This window comes from Bombina bombina, chromosome 1, assembly GCF_027579735.1.
Source record: "Bombina bombina isolate aBomBom1 chromosome 1, aBomBom1.pri, whole genome shotgun sequence".
In the NCBI taxonomy this organism is placed as follows: domain Eukaryota; kingdom Metazoa; phylum Chordata; class Amphibia; order Anura; family Bombinatoridae; genus Bombina; species Bombina bombina.
Window position 1 is genome coordinate 1,331,787,961 of NC_069499.1, and position 24,865 is coordinate 1,331,812,825.

Sequence of the window (24,865 nt, forward strand, 5' to 3'; positions counted from 1 at the left end):
GTTGAAGCTACTAAGTCTTTCCGAAAGACTTCTAGTCTATTTGTCATCTTTTCCGGTTCTAGAAAAGGCCAGAAAGCTTCTGCCATTTCTTTGGCATCTTGGTTGAAATCTTTATTTCATCATGCCTATGTTGAGTCGGGTAACACTCCGCCTCAAAGGATTACAGCTCATTCTACTAGGTCAGTTTCTACTTCCTGGGCGTTTAGGAATGAAGCTTCGGTTGATCAGATTTGCAAAGCAGCAACTTGGTCCTCTTTGCATACTTTTACTAAATTCTACCATTTTGATGTGTTTTCTTCTTCTGAAGCAGTTTTTGGTAGAAACGTACTTCAGGCAGTGGTTTCAGTTTGAATCTTCTGCTTATGTTTTTTCATTAAAATTTTATTCTGGGTGTGGATTATTTTCAGCAGGAATTGGCTGTCTTTATTTTATCCCTCCCTCTCTAGTGACTCTTGCGTGGAAAGATCCACATCTTGGGTAATCATTATCCCATACGTCACTAGCTCATGGACTCTTGCTAATTACATGAAAGAAAACATAATTTATGTAAGAATTTACCTGATAAATTCATTTCTTTCATATTAGCAAGAGTCCATGAGGCCCGCCCTTTTTTGTGGTGGTTTTGATTTTTTTGTATAAAGCACAATTATTCCAATTCCTTATTTTATATGCTTTCGCACTTTTTTCTTATCACCCCACTTCTTGGCTATTCGTTAAACTGAATTGTGGGTGTGGTGAGGGGTGTATTTATAGGCATTTTAAGGTTTGGGAAACTTTGCCCCTCCTGGTAGGAATGTATATCCCATACGTCACTAGCTCATGGACTCTTGCTAATATGAAAGAAATGAATTTATCAGGTAAGTTCTTACATAAATTATGTTTTTTGGCCATAATTCCAAAAGATATGTTTGGCGCAAAAACAACACTGCACATCACCAAAAAAAAAACCATACCCACAGTGAAGCATGGTGGTGGCAGCATCATGCTTTGGGGCTGTTTTTCTTCAGCTGGAACTGGGGCCTAAGTTAAGCTAGAGGGAATTATGAACAGTTCCAAATACCAGTCAATATTGGCACAAAACCTTCAGGCTTCTTCTAGAAAGCGGAACATGAAGAGGAACTTCATCTTTCAGCACAACAACGACCCAAAGCATACATCCAAATCAACAAAGGAATGGCTTCACCAGAAGAAGATTAAAGTTTTGGAATGGCCCAGCCAGAGCCCAGACCTGATTTCGATTGTAAATCTGTGTGGTGATCTGAAGAGGGCTGTGCACAGGAGATTTGGAGTGTTTTTGCAAAGAAGAGTGGGCAAATCTTGCCAAGTCAAAATTTGCCATGCTGATAGACTCATACCCAAAAAGACTGAGTGCTGTAATAAAATCAAAAGGTGCTTAAACAAATATTAGTTTAAGGGTGTGCACACTTATGCAACCATATTATTTTATTTTTATATGTTTTCTTCCCTCTACCTAAAAGATTTCAGTTTGATTTTCAATTGAGTTGTACAGTTTATAGGTCACATTAAAGGTGGAAAAAAATCTGAAATGATTTATCTTTGTCTCATTTATTTACATCACAGAAACCTGACATTTTAATAGGGGTGTGCAGACTTTTTATATCCACTGTATGTATGTATGTATGTATGTGTGTGTGTGTGTGTATATATATATATATATATATATATATATATATATATATATATATATATATATATATCAGCAAAAGTGAGTGTATGTACTTGTCCATGTATATATGTACTGTCCATACACTCTCACACATATATATATATATATATACAGGGAGTGCAGAATTATTAGGCAAGTTGTATTTTTGAGGATTAATTTTATTATTGAACAGCAACTATGTTCTCAATGAACCCAAAAAACTCATTAATATCAAAGCTGAATAGTTTTGGAAGTAGTTTTTAGTTTGTTTTTAGTTATAGCTATTTTAGGGGGATATCTGTGATTGCAGGTGACTATTACTGTGCATAATTATTAGGCAACTTAACAAAAAACAAATATATACCCATTTCAATTATTTATATTTACCAGTGAAACCAATATAACATCTCAACATTCACAAATATACATTTCTGACATTCAAAAACAAAACAAAAACAAATCAGTGACCAATATAGCCACCTTTTTTGCAAGGACACTCAAAAGCCTGCCATCCATGGATTCTGTCAGTGTTTTGATCTGTTCACCATCAACATTGCGTGCAGCAGCAACCACAGCCTCCCAGACACTGTTCAGAGAGGTGTACTGTTTTCCCTCCTTGTAAATCTCACATTTGATGATGGACCACAGGTTCTCAATGGGGTTCAGATCAGGTGAACAAGGAGGCCATATCATTAGATTTTCTTCTTTTATACCCTTTCTTGCCAGCCACGCTGTGGAGTACTTGGACGCGTGTGATGGAGCATTGTCCTGCATGAAAATCATGTTTTCTTCTGTTATGTGTGATCAGTCCACGGGTCATCATTACTTCTGGGACATAACTCCTCCCCAACAGGAAATGCAAGAGGATTCACCCAGCAGAGCTGCACATAGCTCCTCCCCTCTACGTCAGTCCCAGTCATTCTCTTGCACCCAACGACTAGATAGGATGTGTGAGAGGACTATGGTGATTATACTTAGTTTTATGACTTCAATCAAAAGTTTGTTATTTTACAATAGCACCGGAGCGTGTTATTACTTCTCTGGCAGAGTTTGAGGAAGAATCTACCAGAGTTTTTTACTATGATTTTAACCGGAGTAGTTAAGATCATATTGCTGTTCTCGGCCATCTGAGGGAGGTAAAAGCTTCAGATCAGGGGACAGCGGGCAGATGAATCTGCATTGAGGTATGTAGCAGTTTTTATTTTCTGAATGGAATTGATGAGAAAATCCTGCCATACCGTTATAATGTCATGTATGTATACACTTCAGTATTCTGGGGATGGTATTTCACCGGAACTACTCTGTTAAAAGTCACTAATCCTTTTAATAAGTATTTATCATGTTAAACGTTTTTGCTGGAATGTAGAATCGTTTACATTTCTGAGGTACTGAGTGAATAAATATTTGGGCATTATTTTCCACTTGGCAGTTGTTTGGTTTTAATTATGACAGTTTCGTTTCTCTTCACTGCTGTGTGTGAGGGGGAGGGGCCGTTTTTGGCGCTCTTTGCTACGCATCAAAAAATTCCAGTCAGTTACTCTTATATTTCCTGCATGATCCGGTTCATCTCTGACAGATCTCAGGGGTCTTCAAACTTCTTTAGAGGGAGGTAGATTCTCTCAGCAGAGCTGTGAGAATTTTATATTGACTGTGAATAAAAACGTTGCTCTGTAATTTTTATGTCAAATTTAATTATTGTTATTTTTCTAATGGGAACAAACCTTTGCTAAAAGTTGTGTTGTTTTAAAGTTTGATGCTATAACTGTTTTTCAGTTCATTATTTCAACTGTCATTTAATCATTTAATCGTTTAGTACCTCTTTGAGGCACAGTACGTTTTTGCTAAAAAAGATTATAACCAAGTTGCAAGTTTATTGCTAGTGTGTTAAACATGTCTGACTCAGAGGAAGATATCTGTGTCATTTGTTCCAATGCCAAGGTGGAGCCCAATAGAAATTTATGTACTAACTGTATTGATGCTACTTTAAATAAAAGTCAATCTGTACAATTTGAACAAATTTCACCAAACAGCGAGGGGAGAGTTATACCGACTAACTCGCCTCACGCGGCAGTACCTGCATCTCCCGCCCGGGAGGTGCGTGATATTATGGCGCCTAGTACATCTGGGCGGCCATTACAGATAACATTACAAGATATGGCTACTGTTATGACTGAAGTTTTGTCTAAATTACCAGAACTAAGAGGCAAGCGTGATCACTCTGGGGTGAGAACAGAGTGCGCTGACAATACTAGGGCCATGTCTGATACTGCGTCACAGCTTGCAGAGCATGAGGACGGAGAGCTTCATTCTGTAGGTGACGGTTCTGATCCAAACAGATTGGATTCAGATATTTCAAATTTTAAATTTAAATTGGAGAACCTCCGTGTATTACTAGGGGAGGTCTTAGCAGCTCTCAATGATTGTAACACCGTTGCAATACCAGAGAAACTGTGTAGGTTGGATAAATACTTTGCGGTACCGGCGAGTACTGACGTGTTTCCTATACCTAAGAGACTAACTGAAATTGTTACTAAGGAGTGGGATAGACCCGGTGTGCCGTTCTCACCCCCTCCAATATTTAGAAAGATGTTTCCAATAGACACCACCACTCGGGACTTATGGCAAACGGTCCCTAAGGTGGAGGGAGCAGTTTCTACTTTAGCTAAGCGTACCACTATCCCGGTGGAGGATAGCTGTGCTTTTTCAGATCCAATGGATAAAAAATTAGAGGGTTACCTTAAGAAAATGTTTGTTCAACAAGGTTTTATATTGCAACCCCTTGCATGTATCGCGCCGATTACGGCTGCGGCAGCATTTTGGATTGAGTCTCTGGAAGAGAACCTTAGTTCATCTACGCTAGACGACATTACGGACAGGCTTAGAGTCCTTAAACTAGCTAATTCATTCATTTCGGAGGCCGTAGTACATTTAACCAAACTTACGGCTAAGAACTCAGGATTCGCCATACAGGCACGTAGGGCGCTGTGGCTAAAATCCTGGTCAGCTGATGTTACTTCTAAGTCCAAATTACTTAATATACCTTTCAAGGGGCAGTCTTTATTTGGGCCCGGTTTGAAAGAAATTATCGCTGACATTACAGGAGGTAAGGGCCACGCCCTACCTCAAGACAAAGCCAAAGCTAAGGCTAGACAGTCTAATTTTCGTCCCTTTCGGAATTTCAAAACAGGAGCAGCATCAACCTCCACTGCACCAAAACAGGAGGGAGCTGTCGCTCGTTACAGGCAAGGCTGGAAGCCTAACCAGTCCTGGAACAAGAGCAAGCAGGCCAGGAAACCTGCTGCTGCCCCAAAGACAGCATGAACCGAGAGCCCCCGATCCGGGACCGGATCTAGTGGGGGGCAGACTTTCTCTCTTCGCCCAGGCCTGGGCAAGAGATGTTCAGGATCCCTGGGCGCTAGAGATCATATCTCAGGGATACCTTCTAGACTTCAAATTATCTCCCCCAAGAGGGAGATTTCATCTGTCAAGGTTGTCAACAAACCTGATAAAGAAAGAAGCGTTTCTACGCTGTGTACAAGATCTGTTATTAATGGGAGTGATCCATCCGGTTCCGCGGTCGGAACAAGGACAAGGGTTCTACTCAAACCTGTTTGTGGTTCCCAAAAAAGAGGGAACTTTCAGGCCAATCTTAGATTTAAAGATTCTAAACAAATTTCTAAGAGTCCCATCGTTCAAAATGGAAACTATTCGGACAATCTTACCCATGATCCAAGAGGGTCAGTACATGACCACAGTGGATTTAAAAGATGCTTACCTTCACATACCGATTCACAAAGATCATCACCGGTATCTAAGGTTTGCCTTCTTAGACAGGCACTACCAGTTTGTAGCTCTTCCATTCGGATTGGCTACGGCTCCAAGAATCTTCACAAAGGTTCTGGGTGCCCTTCTGGCGGTACTAAGACCGCGAGGGATTTCGGTAGCTCCGTACCTAGACGACATTCTAATACAAGCTTCAAGCTTTCAAACTGCCAAGTCTCATACAGAGTTAGTTCTGGCATTTCTAAGGTCGCATGGATGGAAAGTGAACGAAAAGAAGAGTTCTCTTTTTCCTCTCACAAGAGTTCCATTCTTGGGGACTCTTATAGATTCTGTAGAAATGAAGATTTACCTGACAGAAGACAGGTTAACAAAGCTTCAAAATGCATGCCGTGTCCTTCATTCCATTCAACACCCGTCAGTAGCTCAATGCATGGAGGTGATCGGCTTAATGGTAGCGGCAATGGACATAGTACCTTTTGCACGCCTACACCTCAGACCGCTGCAATTGTGCATGCTAAGTCAGTGGAATGGGGATTACTCAGATTTGTCCCCTACTCTGAATCTGAATCAAGAGACCAGAAATTCTCTTCTATGGTGGCTTTATCGGCCACACCTGTCCAGGGGGATGCCATTCAGCAGGCCAGACTGGACAATTGTAACAACAGACGCCAGCCTACTAGGTTGGGGCGCTGTCTGGAATTCTCTGAAGGCTCAGGGACTATGGAATCAGGAGGAGAGTCTCCTTCCAATAAACATTCTGGAATTGAGAGCAGTTCTCAATGCCCTTCTGGCTTGGCCCCAATTAACAACTCGGGGGTTCATCAGGTTTCAGTCGGACAACATCACGACTGTAGCTTACATCAACCATCAGGGAGGGACAAGAAGCTCCCTAGCAATGATGGAAGTATCAAAGATAATTCGCTGGGCAGAGTCTCACTCTTGCCACCTGTCAGCAATCCACATCCCGGGAGTGGAGAACTGGGAGGCGGATTTTTTGAGTCGCCAGACTTTTCATCCGGGGGAGTGGGAACTTCATCCGGAGGTCTTTGCCCAAATACTTCGACGTTGGGGCAAACCAGAGATAGATCTCATGGCGTCTCGCCAGAACGCCAAACTTCCTCACTACGGGTCCAGATCCAGGGATCCGGGAGCGGTTCTGATAGATGCTTTGACAGCACCTTGGAACTTCGGGATGGCTTATGTGTTTCCACCCTTCCCGCTGCTTCCTCGATTGATTGCCAAAATCAAACAGGAGAGAGCATCAGTGATTCTAATAGCGCCTGCATGGCCACGCAGGACTTGGTATGCAGATCTAGTGGACATGTCATCCTGTCCGCCTTGGTCTCTACCTCTAAGACAGGACCTTCTGATACAGGGTCCATTCAAACATCAAAATCTAACTTCTCTGAAGCTGACTGCTTGGAAATTGAACGCTTGATTTTATCAAAACGTGGTTTTTCTGAGTCGGTTATTGATACCCTGATACAGGCTAGGAAGCCTGTTACCAGAAGGATTTACCATAAAATATGGCGTAAATACCTATACTGGTGCGAATCCAAAGGTTACTCCTGGAGTAAGGTTAGGATCGCTAGGATATTGTCCTTTCTACAAGAAGGTTTAGAGAAGGGTCTATCAGCTAGTTCATTAAAGGGACAGATTTCAGCTCTGTCCATCTTGTTACACAGGCGTCTGTCAGAAAATCCAGACGTCCAGGCTTTTTGTCAGGCTTTAGCTAGGATCAAGCCTGTGTTTAAAGCTGTTGCTCCGCCATGGAGTTTAAACTTAGTTCTTAAAGTTTTACAGGGTGTTCCGTTTGAACCCCTTCATTCCATTGATATAAAATTGTTATCTTGGAAAGTTCTGTTTTTAATGGCTATTTCCTCGGCTCGAAGAGTCTCTGAGTTATCAGCCTTACATTGTGATTCTCCTTATCTGATTTTTCACTCAGACAAGGTAGTTCTGCGTACTAAACCTGGGTTCTTACCTAAGGTAGTCACTAACAGGAATATCAATCAAGAGATTGTTGTTCCATCCTTGTGTCCAAATCCTTCTTCAAAGAAGGAACGTCTTCTACACAATCTGGATGTAGTTCGTGCCCTCAAGTTCTACTTGCAGGCAACTAAAGATTTTCGCCAAACTTCTTCCCTGTTTGTCGTTTATTCTGGACAGAGGAGAGGTCAAAAAGCTTCTGCTACCTCTCTCTCTTTTTGGCTTCGTAGCATAATACGTTTAGCCTATGAGACTGCTGGACAGCAGCCTCCTGAAAGAATTACAGCTCACTCCACTAGAGCTGTGGCTTCCACTTGGGCCTTTAAGAATGAGGCCTCTGTTGAACAGATTTGCAAGGCTGCAACTTGGTCTTCGCTTCATACTTTTTCCAAATTTTACAAATTTGACACTTTTGCTTCTTCGGAGGCTATTTTTGGGAGAAAGGTTCTTCAGGCAGTGGTTCCTTCTGTATAATGAGCCTGCCTATCCCTCCCGTCATCCGTGTACTTTTGCTTTGGTATTGGTATCCCAGAAGTAATGATGACCCGTGGACTGATCACACATAACAGAAGAAAACATAATTTATGCTTACCTGATAAATTCCTTTCTTCTGTTGTGTGATCAGTCCACGGCCCGCCCTGTTTTAAGGCAGGTAAATATCTTTTAAATTATACTCCAGTCACCACTTCACCCTTGGTTACTCCTTTCTCGTTGATTCTTGGTCGAATGACTGGGACTGACGTAGAGGGGAGGAGCTATGTGCAGCTCTGCTGGGTGAATCCTCTTGCATTTCCTGTTGGGGAGGAGTTATGTCCCAGAAGTAATGATGACCCGTGGACTGATCACACAACAGAAGAAAGGAATTTATCAGGTAAGCATAAATTATGTTTTTCTTGAAGGATGCAGACTTCTTCCTGTACCACTGCTTGAAGAAGGTGTCTTCCAGAAACTGGCAGTAGGACTGGGAGTTGAGCTTGACTCCATCCTCAACCCGAAAAGGCCCCACAAGCTCATCTTTGATGATACCAGCCCAAACCAGTACTCCACCTCCACCTTGCTGGCGTCTGAGTCGAACTGGAGCTCTCTGCCCTTTACCAATCCAGCCACGGGCCCATCCATCTGGCCCATCAAGACTCACTCTCATTTCATCAGTCCATAAAACCTTAGAAAAATCAGTCTTGAGATATTTCTTGGCCCAGTCTTGACGTTTCAGCTTGTGTGTCTTGTTCAGTGGTGGTCGTCTTTCAGACTTTCTTACCTTGGCCATGTCTCTGAGTATTGCACACCCTGTGCTTTTGGGCACTCCAGTGATCTTGCGACCCTGTTGACTATTTTGAATGAAACGCTTGATTGTTCGATGATCACGCTTCAGAAGCTTTGCAATTTTAAGAGTGCTGCATCCCTCTGCAAGATATCTCACTATTTTTGACTTTTCTGAGCCTGTCAAGTCCTTCTTTTGACCCATTTTGCCAAAGGAAAGGAAGTTGCCTAATAATTATGCACACCTGATATAGGGTGTTGATGTCATTAGACCACACCCCTTCTCATTACAGAGATGCACATCACCTAATATGCTTAATTGGTAGTAGGCTTTCGAGCCTATACAGCTTGGAGTAAGACAACATGCATAAAGAGGATGATGTGGTCAAAATACTCATTTGCCTAATAATTCTGCACTCCCTGTATATATATATATATATATATATATATATATATGGTCTGCTGATATTTCAACAACTATACAGAACAAATATAAAATATAGCAGTTCTAAGACAAAACACCAGAATTATGATTGTGCTGCACAAAACAAAATTGTGTACCTAGTCGTAGGTGTCTGAATTTTATGTCACACTATTTTCCTTTTTCCACACAAACAACCAGGCTGACTTCTGAATTCTTTCTTAATATCTTCAGGGTTGAAAGACTATCAGCTGGTGACCTGGTCACGGGATCAGACTCTGCGCATGTGGCGGGTGGACGCCCAACTGCAGAGGGTAAAGTAAAACTTCTCTTGTTTTGTATTCTATTTGCTTAAATTCTTTCCACAACTTTACAGACCTATTCCAAGCATTATGTGGTTGATTTATCAAAGGCTTTGCAAACCTTTCGACCCCCTACGACGCCCCAGTCCGTATTTAACAAGCAGCTGTCATCAGACCGCTGCTTTCAAAACCTTTTGCCACCTTAAAGGTGGCGAATTTCAATCTCCCTGGTTTGTCCGACCGGGTAGATTGACAGCTCCTGTCCACGCGTGATTGGCTGTGTGCGGGCGGGGAGCGGGATTGCACGCGAGCGCAAAATAGCGCTCGTGTGCAATGCAAAAATGTTGGTTGTGGAAAGCTGGGGGATGGGTAGTAAAGGCGTTATCTATCATTTTAAACTAACAATTTCAGTGTTGACTGTCCCTTCAAGTGCCACTACAGATTAATATATTTCAAGTGAATGTTTTAAAATTTGCATGTGTTCATATGTTTGTAAATTGTGTAAAACATTTTGTTTTATGTTGGGTTTAATTTATCATAGCTTTGTTTCATGTTGAGAATTTTGTGTGTTTCTGTGCATGAATGTGTGTGTAGTTTGTGTGATTGCTCATTAATAAAAGGGGTGTGACTCTGTTCAATCTGTGGCGTGGGGACTGGCATGAGAGGTAAGTGGGACAAAGCAGATTAGAGTGGCAGTCTGTTAGCAAAATATACATTGTTTTCAGTCCAGGTGCACACCAATTGAAAATCCCATTAAGTGTTTTGTTTAACTTATCTCCGTTGCTGTGGCTAGTTAAGGACAGAAATAAACAGGTTCCTGCCTGTATCAAGCAGTCACTGTATAGCAAGCATAAGGCTCAGGGTTCTGAATTCCCACCCTCTCTGAATGCATTTATTTTTTATTACACATAAACAAATATTCAATTCATATTTTAGTTTAATTTCTCTTTTAATAGGAAAGCTATGTCCCAGTAAATAACACCTCAGTAACAGTAGCACTTTAATTTGCTTTTTTTTCTTATTCTTTTATTTCAGTATTAAAAATTAAAACATGAAAAAATACACTTTTAAATTATATGAGTGAAATATATTTAAAAAAACATCTGAATTCAACTGAAAGGTTGTGGCTGTAATTGAAAATAATTTCCCATCTTCCTTGCTGCTCTTTCTCATGTCACATAGGCTGTCTAAGTGTCAGAGTGTGTGTGTGCTTAGGAGCCAGTCTGAACATAAATAACAAGCAGGCAATGTTTTTGTATATTGTAATATGCAGAATAGTGTAAACTAGGAGCTAGGGGTACAATTCCAGGAGCCCATGATCTGACATCTGTGTCATTTGTAGCTATGTGCTAATGACATCGTTGAGCCAGTTGATGATCTGATGGATGGGCTGTCCTTGATCCCTGAACAAGAAAAGTCCCTACAACCCCAGGAGCAAATTCCTGGACCATCAGAAGAAGAAAGTGGGTCCTAATTTCCAATAATGATCAACATAATTATACTTATCTCATTATTATTAAATCAGCTGCTTTTTTGTGCTTTCATTTTAAATCACTCACCCTCTTACTAGAGCTAAGTCTGATCTTCATAATGCGACTCCCACAGCATATCCACTAGTCACCATATCCACAGCACTTTATTACACAAGCTTAGATCTATGTCACATTAGAGCCAAGTCTGATCTTCATAATGCGACTCCAACAGCATATCCACTAGTCACCTTATCCATAGCACTTTATTACACAAGCTTAGATCAATGTCATATTAGAGCTAAGTCTGATCTTTATAATGTGACTCCCACAGCATATCCACTAGTCACCATATCCACAGCACTTTATTACACAAGCTTAGATATATGTCATACTAGAGACAAGTCTGATCTTCATAATGCGACTCCCACAGCATATCCACTAGTCACCATATCCACATAACTTTATTACACAAGCTTAGATCTGTCATATTAGAGCCAAGTCTGATCTTCATAATGCGACTCCAACAGCATATCCACTAGTCACCATATCCACATCACTTTATTACACAAGCTTAGATCTATGTCATATTAGAGCCAAGTCTGATCTTCATCATGCGACTCCCACAGCATATCCACTAGTCACCTTATCCACAGCACTTTATTACACAAGCTTAGATCTATGTCATATTAGAGCTAAGTCTGATCTTCATAATGCGACTCCCACAGCATATCCACTAGTCACCATATCCACAGCACTTTATTACACAAGCTTAGATCTATGTCACAGAGCTAAGTCTGATCTTTATAATATGACTCCCACAGCATATCCACTAGTCACCTTATCCACATCACTTTATTACACAAGCTTAGATCTATGTCACATTAGAGACAAGTCTGATCTTCATCATTCGACTCCCACAGCATATCCACTAGTCACCTTATCCACATCACTTTATTACACAAGCTTAGATCTATGTCACATTAGAGACAAGTCTGATCTTCATCATGCGACTCCCACAGCATATCCACTAGTCACCATATCCACAGCACTTTATTACATAAGCTTAGATATGTCATATTAGAGCTAAGTCTGATCTTTATAATGTGACTACCACAACATATCCACAGCACTTTATTACACAAGCTTAGATCTATGTCACATTAGAGACAAGTCTGATCTTCATCATGTGACTCCCACAGCATATCCACTAGTCACCATATCCACAGCACTTTATTACACAAGTTTAGATCTATGTCATATTAGAGCTAAGTTTGATCTTTGAATCGAAAGAGAGAGAACAGCACTCCATGAGATAGAACAGAAGCTGGAATAACTTCCATGCATGTTCATTTTTATTGAATTCCTCAGGGTGCCAGTTCTTTTTGCACACTATGCCCCTTCACAGAGAAAAAATATCCTGAAGCATATCAGTCTGACCCTGCCCAATGACAGTCCAGCGCCGAAATACCAGGCAATTCTTCTCTGAACAAGGGAAACAACAACCCCAGACTATCGTTTCGGCCTCCTATGGGCCTCGTCAGAGAGGTGCAGTTGTATCTCTCTAAGGGCAAGTGTGCATGTAGCTCTTGGGTCACCCTAGGAGTAATGGGGAAACCAGATGTGGACTCCATGCACACTTGCCCTTAGAGAGATACAACTGCACCTCACTGACGAGGCCCATAGGAGGCCGAAACGATCGTCTGGGGTTGTTGCTTCCCTTGTTCAGAGAAGAATTGCCTGGTATTTCGGCGCTGGACTGTCATTGGGCAGGGTCAGACTGATATGCTTCAGGATATTTTTTCTCTGTGAAGGGGCATAGTGTGCAAAAAGAACTGGCACCCTGAGGAATTCAATAAAAATGAACATGCATGGAAGTTATTCCAGCTTCTGTTCTATCTCATGGAGTGCTGTTCTCTCTCTTTCGAATTCTAAGTTTGATCTTTATAATGCGACTCCCACAGCATATCCACTAGTCACCATATCCATAGCACTTTATTACACAAGCTTAGATATATGTCATACTAGAGCCAAGTCTGATCTTTATAATGCGACTACCACAGCATATCCACTAGTCACCATATCCACAGCACTTTATTAAACAAGCTTAGATCTATGTCATATTAGAGCTATGTCTGATCTCCATAATGCGACTACCGCAACATATCCACTAGTCACCATATCCACAGCACTTTATTACACAAGCTTAGATCTATGTCTCCTTTTAATCTTTACTACAATATTTCAGTCATATATTTACGTTAGTGATAAGCGTATTCAGTCAGCAGATGTTAATGTTAAACAAATATGCTACATATTTCTAATGCTTGATACAAGCTAAATGTGTGAGAGGATTCACTTGGTTTATTTTTTGATGTGTACATTTTATGGTGCAGGATAAAGTTACTTATTTAACTATTTGTTTTGCAGCTGCTTTTGTTGAGGAGTCGCCTCCTACACCAATTATTGTTGGAAACTCTGAGCAGCCAGGACTTCCCCAGACCCTGCAGCAAGAATTTTCTTTAATTAATGTCCATATACGCAATGTTAACATTGAGGTAAGAACTTCTACAAGGACTACCACACCCCAGTTTGGTAATGCAGCTCCTTATATTTTGTTGATAATTGTTGGGGTTTTGAGTTCTGTAATAGTGCATTTCCCTGAGACCTGCACTATTATTACATTCCTCACTCCCTGAGGCATTCGGAAATAGTGCAGCCTCAAAGCTGTTGGCAACACATGTGCAATTTAATCCCATAGAGTAAAAACATTGTTTAGGGGTTAAATGGTCGGCTGAAACGATCAGTAGTTTTCAAATTTACAGCAGCAGTTAAGCTATTAAGTAACTTAAGTTTAAGGGCTCAATAATATGTATGGTCAGTACTGTAAGGTCCCTTTAAAGAATTTCAGAAAGACAAATTTTGTGAAGGAGAGACACCTACATTACAATATAAGGTCTAAAAAAAATCAAAACGATTTTGTGAGCTTTATCTCCATGATGACGAGTTTTTGATCATTGGGCTCTAGGGGAGAAACTTTTCTTTCATAATGGTGGTAAGAGTCCACGATCCATTACTCCTTGGAATTACCTTTCCTGCCACTAGGAGGAGGCAAAGATTTGTCAGGATGCCAGGAATCAAACTGAGACGAGAAGTGCAAAAATAATCACACCTTTATTAATAGCAAAAAATAATAAAAAATCCACAAGTCAAATAATAAGCCTGGAATCAAAACCAGAGCTTGTAGTCAGACGAGCCGAGTCAGGAGCCAAAGTGAGTAGTCAGACGAGCCGGAATCAGGAACAAGGAGAACAGCAGAATCAGAAACAAGCCAGGGATCAGGAACCAGGAGGGACATCAGACAGCCAGGTAATACACAGGAGCTCTCACAAACAGGTCTGAGACAACACAAGGACAAAGCATACTGAACAGAGGCCCTTTAAATAATAAGTGATGACATCACAATTCTGAGACTGCATCCTGTCTCACACGGATGATGTACACCAGTCTGGCTATAAAAGGAAGTGCAGGAAATGAGCAGCATCACACAGAATGCACCAGAGTCAGCAAGGGAGGTGAGTAAAATGGCTGCCAGCAGCACATGGCAAGCAAAGCAGGGAAAAAACCCTGACAGTACCCTCCCCGCGGAAGGATAAAAGGCTTATTGGGGGAAAGGGCATGGAAGGCACGGAGGAGGGCGGGAGCATGAACATCAGAGGAGGGAACCCATGAACGCTCCTCCGGACCGTAGCCCTTCCAGTGAACCAAATACTGTATGAGGCCCCTGGACATACGAGAATCAATAATGCTGCTGACCTCATACTCTCATGGTTGTTAACAAAGATAGGACGGGGACGAGGCAACACAGTGATAAACCAATTACAAATCAATGGTATCAAGAGGGAGACATGAAAAACATTGGAGATGCGCATTGCAGGAGGAAGGTCAAGAGTGTAGGCCACAGGATTGACCTGTCCGAGTATTCGAAAAGGACCAACATAACGGGGATCCAGTTTATTGGAAGGCACACAAAGGTTCAAGTTGCGGGAGGACAGCCAAACTCTCACCAACCTGGTAGGAAGGCGCGGGCAGACACCTACGATCAGCCTGGAACTTTTGTCGCTGCATAGAACGATGAAAGCAATCCTGAATCTGCACCCACGTGGAATGGAGTTGCCGGAGATGCTCCTCCAAAGCCAGAATACCCTGAGACATGAATGAATCAGGCAACAAGGATGGTTGAAACCCATAATTCGCCATGAACGGGGATAACTTGGAGGAAGCATTAATAGCACTATTACGAGCGAACTCTGCCCAAGGTAACAGTTCAGACCAATTATTGTGGTGATCTGAGACATAGCAACGGAGGAATTGTTCCAGAGCTTGATTAGACCGTACCGCAGCCCCATTGGATTGAGGGTGATATGCCGAGGAGAAGGAAAGCTGGATCCCCATTTGAGCACAAAAGGACTGCCAAAATCTAGAGACAAACTGGCTACCCCGGTCCGACACTATCTCCTTGGGTAACCCATGTAAACGGAAGACCTCCCGGGCAAAAATTTAAGCAAGCTCCTGAACGGTAGAGAACTTCTTCAAGGGAATGCAATGAGACATTTTAGAAAAACGGTCAACCACCATAAGGATAACAGTATTGCCATTGGAAACAGGGAGCTCAACAATGAAGTCCATGGAAAGATGTGTCCAAGGACACTCACCCTTAGCAATAGGTTGAAGAAGACCCACAGGAAGAGGTCGAGGAGTCTTATTCTGTGACCAATGGAGTGGATCATTCTCTTTACTGGTCATGTCTGTGATAGGTTTGACCAAAGAAGAAAAGTTTTTAATAAACTTTCTATAGTAATTGGCGAACCCCAAAAAACGTTGAATAGACCGAAGACCAACTGGGTGAGGCCACTGCAGAACTGCAGACAACTTGTCAGGATCCATGGAGAACCATGCAACAGAGATAACATAACCTAGGAAGGTTACTTGAGTCTGATGGAACTCACATCTCTCAAGTTTACAAAACAGGCCGTTCTAACGTAGTCTCTGAAGAACCCGTTTAACATCAGAACGATGAGCCTGAAGTGTGGGTGAGTGTATGAGGATATCGTCTAAGTACACCACAACACACTGTTGCAATATATCTTGTAGGACATCATTAATAAATTCCTGGAAAACAGCAGAAGCATTACATAGGCCAAAGGGCATTACAAGATACTCATAATGACCTCTCCTGGTGTTAAATGCTGTTTTCAATTTGTGGCCCTTCTTGATCCTAACGAGATTGTATGCTCCTCTCAATTCAAGTTTAGTAAAGACTGTAGTTCCCTAATGAGCGGAATAGGGTAAGCGTTTCTAATGGTAAGACGATTAGGACCCCTATAATCGATGCATGGTCTTAACTCGCCACCCTTTTTCTTCACAAAGAAGAAGCCAGCCCCTGCAGGAGAGCAGGATTTGCGGATGATCCCCCGCGACAGAGCATCAGCAACATACTTCTCCATAGCACAATTCTCCGCAACAGACAGAGGGTAAACCCGGACCCGAGGAGGAATGGCTCCGGGTTGCAGGTCTATGGCACAATCGTAAGACCGGTGAGGAGGCAACATACCGGCACGCACCTTGTCAAAAATGTCTAGGAACTCTCTGTACTCCTCTTGCAATTGAGATACCGAAGAAGTGCACAAGACTTTAACTGGTTTCCGAAGACAAGTGGAAATACATTGCAGAGAGCACGACAATATTTCAGACCTGCACCAGTTGATACTGGGATTGTGCTTTTGGAGCCAGGGATAACCCAGAACAACCGGAAAATGCGGAGAGTTTATCACCTGGAACTGGAGGGTTTCAAAATGGAGAGGCCCAACAGCCATGGATAAGTAGCAGTTTCATGAGTAACGAGTGCGGGCTGAAGGGGCCTGCCATCAATGGCCTCAATAGCAAGCGGAACGGACCGAGGCAAAACAGGAATGGAGTGCTTTGATACAAAAGCACTATCAATGTAATAGCCCGCAGCACCGGAGTCAACAAGAGCCTGGGTGACAATGGAGGAGTCCACCCAAGAAAGGACAACCGTGGCCAAAGGTTTCTTCTTTAGCGATTCCGGGGACGAGGATAAACCACCCAAGGTCTGCCCCCTACAGGACCTTAGGTGTGAGCGTTTCCCGGCCATGTAGGACAAGACTTCAAAAGGTGGCCCAGTAACCCACAATAGAGGCAGAGCCCCTCCCTCCTACTAAAGGCCCTCTTCGCCGAGACACGTGAATCCCAACTGCATCGGCTCAGCAGTATCTGGTGACTCGGGCCCAGGAGGTATGGGAGGAGAGGGAGGCATGGGTGGGAACGAACATGTAGGAGACAACGGAACAGGAGGCTTCCGCAAGCTCTCCTTGAAAGAGGGCCTCTCACTTAGTCTGATGTCAATTAGGATCAAAATAGATACCAATGCCTCAAGATCCTCTGGTAAATCTCTGGCAGCAACTTCATCTTTAATCGCATCAGAGAGCCCATAAAAAAAAAAGGCGACAACAAGGGCTTCATTGCTCCAACCTACCTCTGCGGCAAGCGTACGGAACTCAATGAAATACTGAGCAACAGATCTTGTACCTTGCTGAATGGACATGAGTCGTTTAGCAGCAGAGGAGGAGTGAGCCAGAAAATCAAATACCCTTCAAAAGGAGGCCACAAATTCAGGGTAATTTGAAATCACAGGTTTATTAGTCTCCCACAAGGGATTAGCCCAGGCAAGAGCTGTGTCAGAGAGTAACGAGATGAGAAATCCAACCTTAGCGCTGTCAGAGGGAAACACCTGAGGTAACATCTCAAAGTTAATGCCCACCTGGTTCAAAAACCCTCTACACTGAATAGGATCGCCTCCATATCGCTGAGGTAGAGGTGCAGAACCGGACATGCTCCTGGTAGGATTAGGTGCAGCAGCGGAAACAGGAGCAGCCATAACTTGCGGGACACTTTGGTCCAAATGTGCATTGCGAGTCAGCAGGGTTTGCAGGGCTAGTGCAAATTGATCCAAGCGGTGATCCTGTTCATCCATCCTGGAAATTCTGGCAGGTAAAGGTGGATTATTAGCACCATCAGGATTCATGGCCCTTGCGTAATGTCGGTTGCCAGGAATCAAACTGAGACAAGAAGTGCAAAAATAATCACACCTTTATTAATAGCAAAAAATAATAAAAAGTCCACAAGTCAAATAACAAGCCAGGAATCAAAACCAGAGCTGGTAGTCAGACGAGCCGAGTCAGGAGCCAAAGCGAGTAGTCAGATGAGCCGTAATCAGGAACAAGGAGAACAGCAGAGTCAGGAACAAGCCAGGGATCAGGAACCAGGAGGGACATCAGACAGCCAGGTAATACACAGGAGCTCTCACAAACAGGTCTGAGACAACGCAAGCACGAAGCATACTGAACAGAGGCCCTTTAAATAATAAGTAATGAGAGACTGCATCCTGTCTCACACGGATGATGTACACCAGTCTGGCCATAAATGGAAGTGCAGGAAATGAGCAGTATCACACAGAATGCACCAGAGTCAGCAAGAGAGGTGAGTAAAATGGCTACCAATTGCACATGGCAAACAAAGCAGGGAAAAATTCCTGACATATATAACCCCTCCCACCGCTATGGTAGTTAGTCTGACGTAAACCCAAGTTAAAAGAGGTAGGGAAAGAAAAAAGGAGCAAACAATACATAGGAGCAACATCTTTTTTCCATAGCTAAACTATATTCACAACCCTCTAAATAAAGAAGAGATTCTATAATAAAAAGAACACCTAAAATAACCAACAGGCAAAATAATGCTAAACTTTCTTCCAAAGGCTGCCACCAAAAAATGGAAGAAAATAAAGAAAAAGAAACAAGAAAGCCCAAGTGATTTTTAACTTTATGAGAATACCAGTTTATCAAATATATATTAGGCATATCATCTTAACTGTAAGAGTGGGTTGTATGCCCAGTAAAACTCTCTACCCTCTTAGAAGTTAATCTCACACTGGATGCCAAAGTAATAACTCCTTCCTCTCTACACCGATTTAAATATTCCTCTGTTATTTGACTGTGGATCTTTCCATATGCAGTTTAACCTTATTTATCCCTCTTTGATTAAATATCTTTTACAGACCTCAGTTTATCTATGTTTTTGATGATGTAGATAGCTACTTGCCTGAGGCTTTAACATGCATCTTCCCATTGGATGACCCTGGTGGTCTTCTTTTAACACATTTGAAAAAGACTTAAGGCTTAGAACCTTGGTACCTTGTGGACCTTTATGATTCAGCTCTGGGTAGAGAGAGGCCTGTCTTTTTACCATAAGGTTGGCATATTTATGAATGACTAGCGCTTTTTATCTTTCTAGGAGGTTGGAGGCTTTGCCCCTCTAACAGCACATTATTGCTTGCTTCTCATTCTTTATAGATGGATGCTATGAACCGAAGCTGCACGGTTACTGTGCACTGCAGAAATCACAGGGTGAGGATGCTGGTCATGTTTCCTGTTCAGTATCCCAACAATGCAGCTCCTTCTTTCCAGTTCGTCACTCCCACAACTATATCTTCTGCCATGAAAGCAAAGCTTCTGAAGGTAAGGAATATGATCAAGTAGATTATTGCCTCGTGGACAACATAATTTACTTAAAGTGAAGTTAAACTTTGATGAATGAAAGCCCGTCTTTTAAAAATACTATTAAAAACAGGGGCACTTTCATTCATCAAAGTTTACAAAGCAGCCGTTTTGATTAAAAACTTACCAAAGAACAAGAATAGGCAGGCACTCTCCAAACTGCAAGAAGTGTTTTAAAACCAGTAACACTTTATTGGAAAATTATTAAAAGAATACATGCAGACACGGCAGTACAGGTAACAGACAGTCTGATTAAAAACTTACCTCTCTTTGCACAGCCAGAGCAGCTTCCCCCACCCAGAGATCCTCTCTTCACACATCATCAATGACTAATCCAGCTTCCTCCAATCACGCCTTCCCCTCCCTGGGTAGTCATTGCCTGAGGCCATGCCGTGATTGGAGGAAGCTGGATTAGTCATTGATGACGTGTGAAGAGAGGATCTCCGGGTGGGGGAAGCTGCTCTGGCTGTTCAAAGAAGAGAGGTAAGTTTTTAATCAAAATGGCTGCTTTGTAAACTTTGATGAATGAAAGTGCCCCTGTTTTTAATAGTATTTTTAAAAAACGGCTTTCATTGATCAAAGTTTACCTTCACTTTAATTAGCTTGAACTTGTTTTGAGTTGCCTTTCCCCTTCTATCACAGACAATAGAAGAACCAGATGCTATATAACTGTAATGTACTGCATCCTCAGTAGAGTACCTATGCAGCAGAGGGCCCTGGTGCAAATGTTTTTGGGACCCCACAAAGGTTACCCTTGAGTAAGCAATAGCAATATACATGATGCTCTGTATAATGATTTTGCTAATAATTATGGTAGTTCCACCCCTGTGCATCTTATTATGATGAGAATATTCAAATTGCATAAATCAATAATATTCCTATATTTATCATTATTTTCTAATTTGCAAAACGTTGGAAGGAACAAAAGTGCAACAAAAGCAACTTCAGTAGAAAGTGTTGGTATTATAGTATAGTACAGAGCAATCAAAATGTTGTCTTTCAAGCATTTTTGCTATAGTATTTAGAACAATTTTATATTTGTGTAATTTAAAATTACTTTTTTGTATTTTCCATTTAAAAGTACATTGGTACTAGTGGCTTTCCATTTTGTAATTTGTACATTTTGGGGATTCTTAAAGGGACAGTCTACACCAGAATTGTTATTGTTTTAAAAGATAGATAATCCCTTTATTACCCATTCCCCAGTTTTGCATAACCAACACAGTTATAATAATATACTTTTAACCTCTGTGATTATCTTGTATCTAAGCCTCTGCAAACTGCCCCTTTATTTCAGTTCTTTTGACAGACTTGCAGTTTAGCCAATCAGTGCCTGCTCCCAGATAACTTCACGTGCACGAGCACAGTGTTATCTATATGAAATATGTGAACTAACACCCTCTAGTGGTGAAAAACTGTTAAAATGCATCCTGAAAAGAGGTGGCCTTCAAGGTCTAAGAAATTAGAATATGAACCTCCTAGGTTAAGCTTTCAACTAAGAATACCAAGAGAACAAAGCAAAATTGGTGATAAAAGTAAATTGGAAAATTGTTTAAAATGACATGCTCTATCTGAATCATGAAAGTTTATTTTGGCCTAGACTGTCCCTTTAAGATATTTTTTAGTGATTCTTTTTGTATCACATTCATAAAGGTAGCTATGAAGTGGGGATGATTACTATTTGGTTAGTATAAAGCCGTCACTTAAAGCAGAAACTTCATTCAGAGATATGAAATGGAAGCTCTCCTTGTTTCAACATATTCCTTCCAGTTTTTGAAAGTTTCAGCTTGGAGACATCTGCTTTGTTGGAGATCAATTCCCACATTAATGTTCTACAAGATAATCAAACAAAACTGTTCTGTTCTGTTCCTTGTCACACCTGTAATGGTCCGTTAATGCTCTCTGTATTCTGTTGCGTCCTTTATTTTACATGTTGAATAACTAATATGGCTGTGCCAGGCACTCATCGGCCCCACATACCCTTTGCAAGCAAGTTGGTTTCTGGGGCAACATTTTTTTGAACATCTTGTTCATCATTCGTCCTAGCTTGTTCCATTCTCATTACAGTATTATATTTCCCATTATTTCCACAGTAGTTTTATTATTACCTCTAAGATACCAAATTACAAATAAATTTATTTTTTGTCTATGAGAAATATGCTTTAAAATCTCTCTCTCTAGTGCTTCACTAATCTCACGCTTTCTTTATGTGGTCTCCAACTTGTGTTTAAATACATTCTACTGTTTGCATGCTTTCTTTCAGATTCTAAAAGATACATCTCTTCAGAAAGTAAAACGCAACCAGAGCTGCCTAGAGCCTTGTCTGCGGCAGTTGGTGTCCTGCTTGGAAAGCTTTGTGGTGAGTGCATTGAGAAAAGATGGATAGTTTATAAGGAACTGTTACAGAGATCCAACAAAGTAGATCACATATAGTGGGATCACACACCAATGTTCAGGTAATACAGTTTGCCATAGAAACAAACTTATTAAGGGTAACTATCATTTCTAGGCTTCGGGCCATTGGGAATTATTTGATTTCTGTTCTGCAGAGGGTTGAGGAAAGTGATGCTGAAATATCCCCCGCTCCATAGTAACATAAGATGTTGCTTTTTTTTGTTTTTGTTTTGTTATTACGGAACCCGTATGGTTTTCTAGAGAAGCAGCACATGTTGTAAAGACAAAAAAAGTCCTCTTCTAAAAATTACACACAGACTCACAAAAGGCTGTCCTTGGAATTCTCTAAAAAAATAAATAAAAAAGGGTCTGTCCCTTGAGTTGCGAGATTTATCCCATAGTGGGAGGGAGGGAAAATCAACCTGTGAAAGGTCCTTGAGGTTGTGTTCCCAAACATGGAGGAAATGCAACTGATGAGGAAGCATGTGATAGTGAGCAATGAGGAGCTCTTCTGTGGCTGTCACCATGAGGCCAAAACATTAAAAGTACGATGTAAGTCTTGCAAAGTTGACAAAGATGTTGCGGAAAGTACAAATGAACACAACCAAGGAGCCCTAACCCCTGGGACAGATTGCATCAAACATTACAAACATACAATTGTAGCATTGTCCAAGAGATCAACCCAAACAACTCTCCACTGTATTTCCAGTTTCTGTATCTCTAGCTGGCTACTAAAAAACTTTACATACTACATCTCTGAGTGGAAGCACTAGCTAAAATATTTTTCCCTTTTTATAACTTAATCAGAACCAGATTATGGACTCCAAACCAGATCTGGACAGGGTGCACATCCCATAACTTGCATATTCTGCGTGTTGGTGACATTGTACAGTGCTAGCACTCAGATTTGGAGATAATAGTAGAATTTGCAGTGATCTGCAGTATAGTTTTAATTCAATTAGAAGTGTTTTTGCTACATTATTTCAGTTGCAGAAAGTATTCTTTTTAGTGGTTATCACTGCTTCAGCGATAATTGTTTAACTGCATGTGACCTGCCACATTGGTGGTGACTTTGCATGATATCACCAGAACACAGATGCATTAGTGAACATGCTGTTATATCTGAACCTTTTTTTCAGTTTGTTACAATCCTAAAGTATAAATGCATATAATAAAGTATTGTGATGGTGTTTAGATTAGATCAGAATGTTCTTGAAATAGAAAAAAATGGATCTTTTACAAACGTGTCAGTTATTTATTTATTTTGCTTTAATGTAATTTACCATTTGAATTGTGACTGCATGCATGTCAGACCATATGGATAGATCATGTCTCTTTCCTTATGTTGCAGAACCAGGAATCTAGCCCTTCAAGCAGCCCCTATAATTTACAGAGTCCTGTAACACCTCCATTGCCCACCTTTGCCAGGGTCACCAATGCCTATGGGTCATACCAGGATGCCAACATCCCATTTCCTCGAACATCTGGAGCTCGTTTTTGTGGTGCAGGTGAATTTTAGACCCAAAACTTTACTGATACAGTAAAAATATTTAAAGGGACATAAAACAAGTTGAGATAGAGACAACATATAATAATATGTACTTTTATTTACTTTACCTGCAAATTTATACTGCAGTGCCTCGCCATTAACCCTTTCTTTTAAGTTTCCAAATTGTACAGCTCTTACTACCCCCACACAATTCCTTCTATGGCTGTATCTATATCCACCTTTGATTTGGTAGGATGCAGACTTTAACACACATTATCTGCTGGGGCATGCCTAGAAGCAAATAAGCTGCTGTGAACTCAGTTGAAATACAATGCCTGTGTTTCTGATGCTAAACACTGCTAAGGGGGGATCAGACTACTCCAGACAGCATGGCTATGTAACTAATTTTGCTTATTTTTGAAAATTATTTTAAAATACGTGCCAGCAATATTTAAACAGTTTTTTTATTCAAACTATTTTTACTTAAAGGGACAGTCAAGTCCAAAAAAACCTTTCATGATTCAAATAGGGAATGTAATTTTAAACAACTTTCCAATTTACTTTTATCGCCAATTTTACTTTGTTCTTTTGGTATTCTTAGTTGAAAGCTAAATTTAGGAGGTTCATATGCTAATTTCTTAGACCTTGAAGGCCGCCTCTAATCTGAAAGCATTTAGACCGTTTTTTACCACTAGAGGGCATTCGTTCATGTGTTACACATAGGTAACATTGAGGAGTGAGCACTGATTAGCTAAAATGCAAGTCTGTCAAAAGAACTGAAATAAAGGGGCAATCTGCAGAGGCTTAGACACAAGGTAATTACAGAGGTTAAACATGCATTATTATAACTGTGTTTGTTATACAAAACTGGGGAATGGGCCCTTTTAGGATATGCACAAATCTCAACATGTTTTATGGCACTTTAACAAATGTCCGTGTTCACTTATAACCAGTGGAACAAAACCAAACAAAACCAAAATCATAATTCATTGTCACCTACTGAATGGATCAGTGATGCTCCTTATAGTGGCAATCTCTGAGATACAGAATCATATTGGTTGTTCACCTTTTATAGGGTCTCGATGATCTCAATAATTCTCCAGCATGGAGGGAAATTATAGGGCAGTACTTACTTAAAGGGATATTAAACTGTTGTGCACAACTATAAAATAATAGTTACTACTCACTATGTTATTGTATTTATTCCTGTTCCTGCCGTTCTATAAATATCCATTATTTTGTTTTACTAGCTTAAAGGTGCCAGGTACTGAAGCTCCGCCTCTTCACACTGGAGACCACCATCTTGGAGCTCAAGTATTCTCACAGCCTGTGACAGAAGCAGTGCACACTCACAGATTAGTAATATTTGCCACTTTATTTTACAGCTGTATTATGTTCTTGGAGTTAGTGTGCATGATACATCATGTGAGCTTTACATTTTTGCATTTTTTACACAGTT

General features: G+C 41.1%; 1 protein-coding gene across 2 annotated transcripts in view; it reads left to right on the plus strand.

The window, feature by feature from the left end:
• WDR59 (WD repeat domain 59) overlaps positions 1-24,865 on the plus strand; it is a 177,823-nt gene that overhangs the window by 38,388 nt on the left and 114,570 nt on the right. For both annotated transcript variants that reach the window (XM_053702127.1, XM_053702137.1), the window contains exons 11-16: positions 9,354-9,433; positions 10,764-10,884; positions 13,321-13,448; positions 19,320-19,484; positions 21,787-21,882; positions 23,269-23,425. In XM_053702127.1, the coding sequence (XP_053558102.1) occupies positions 9,354-9,433; positions 10,764-10,884; positions 13,321-13,448; positions 19,320-19,484; positions 21,787-21,882; positions 23,269-23,425 (747 nt within the window). The remainder of the gene's footprint in view (positions 1-9,353; positions 9,434-10,763; positions 10,885-13,320; positions 13,449-19,319; positions 19,485-21,786; positions 21,883-23,268; positions 23,426-24,865) is intronic.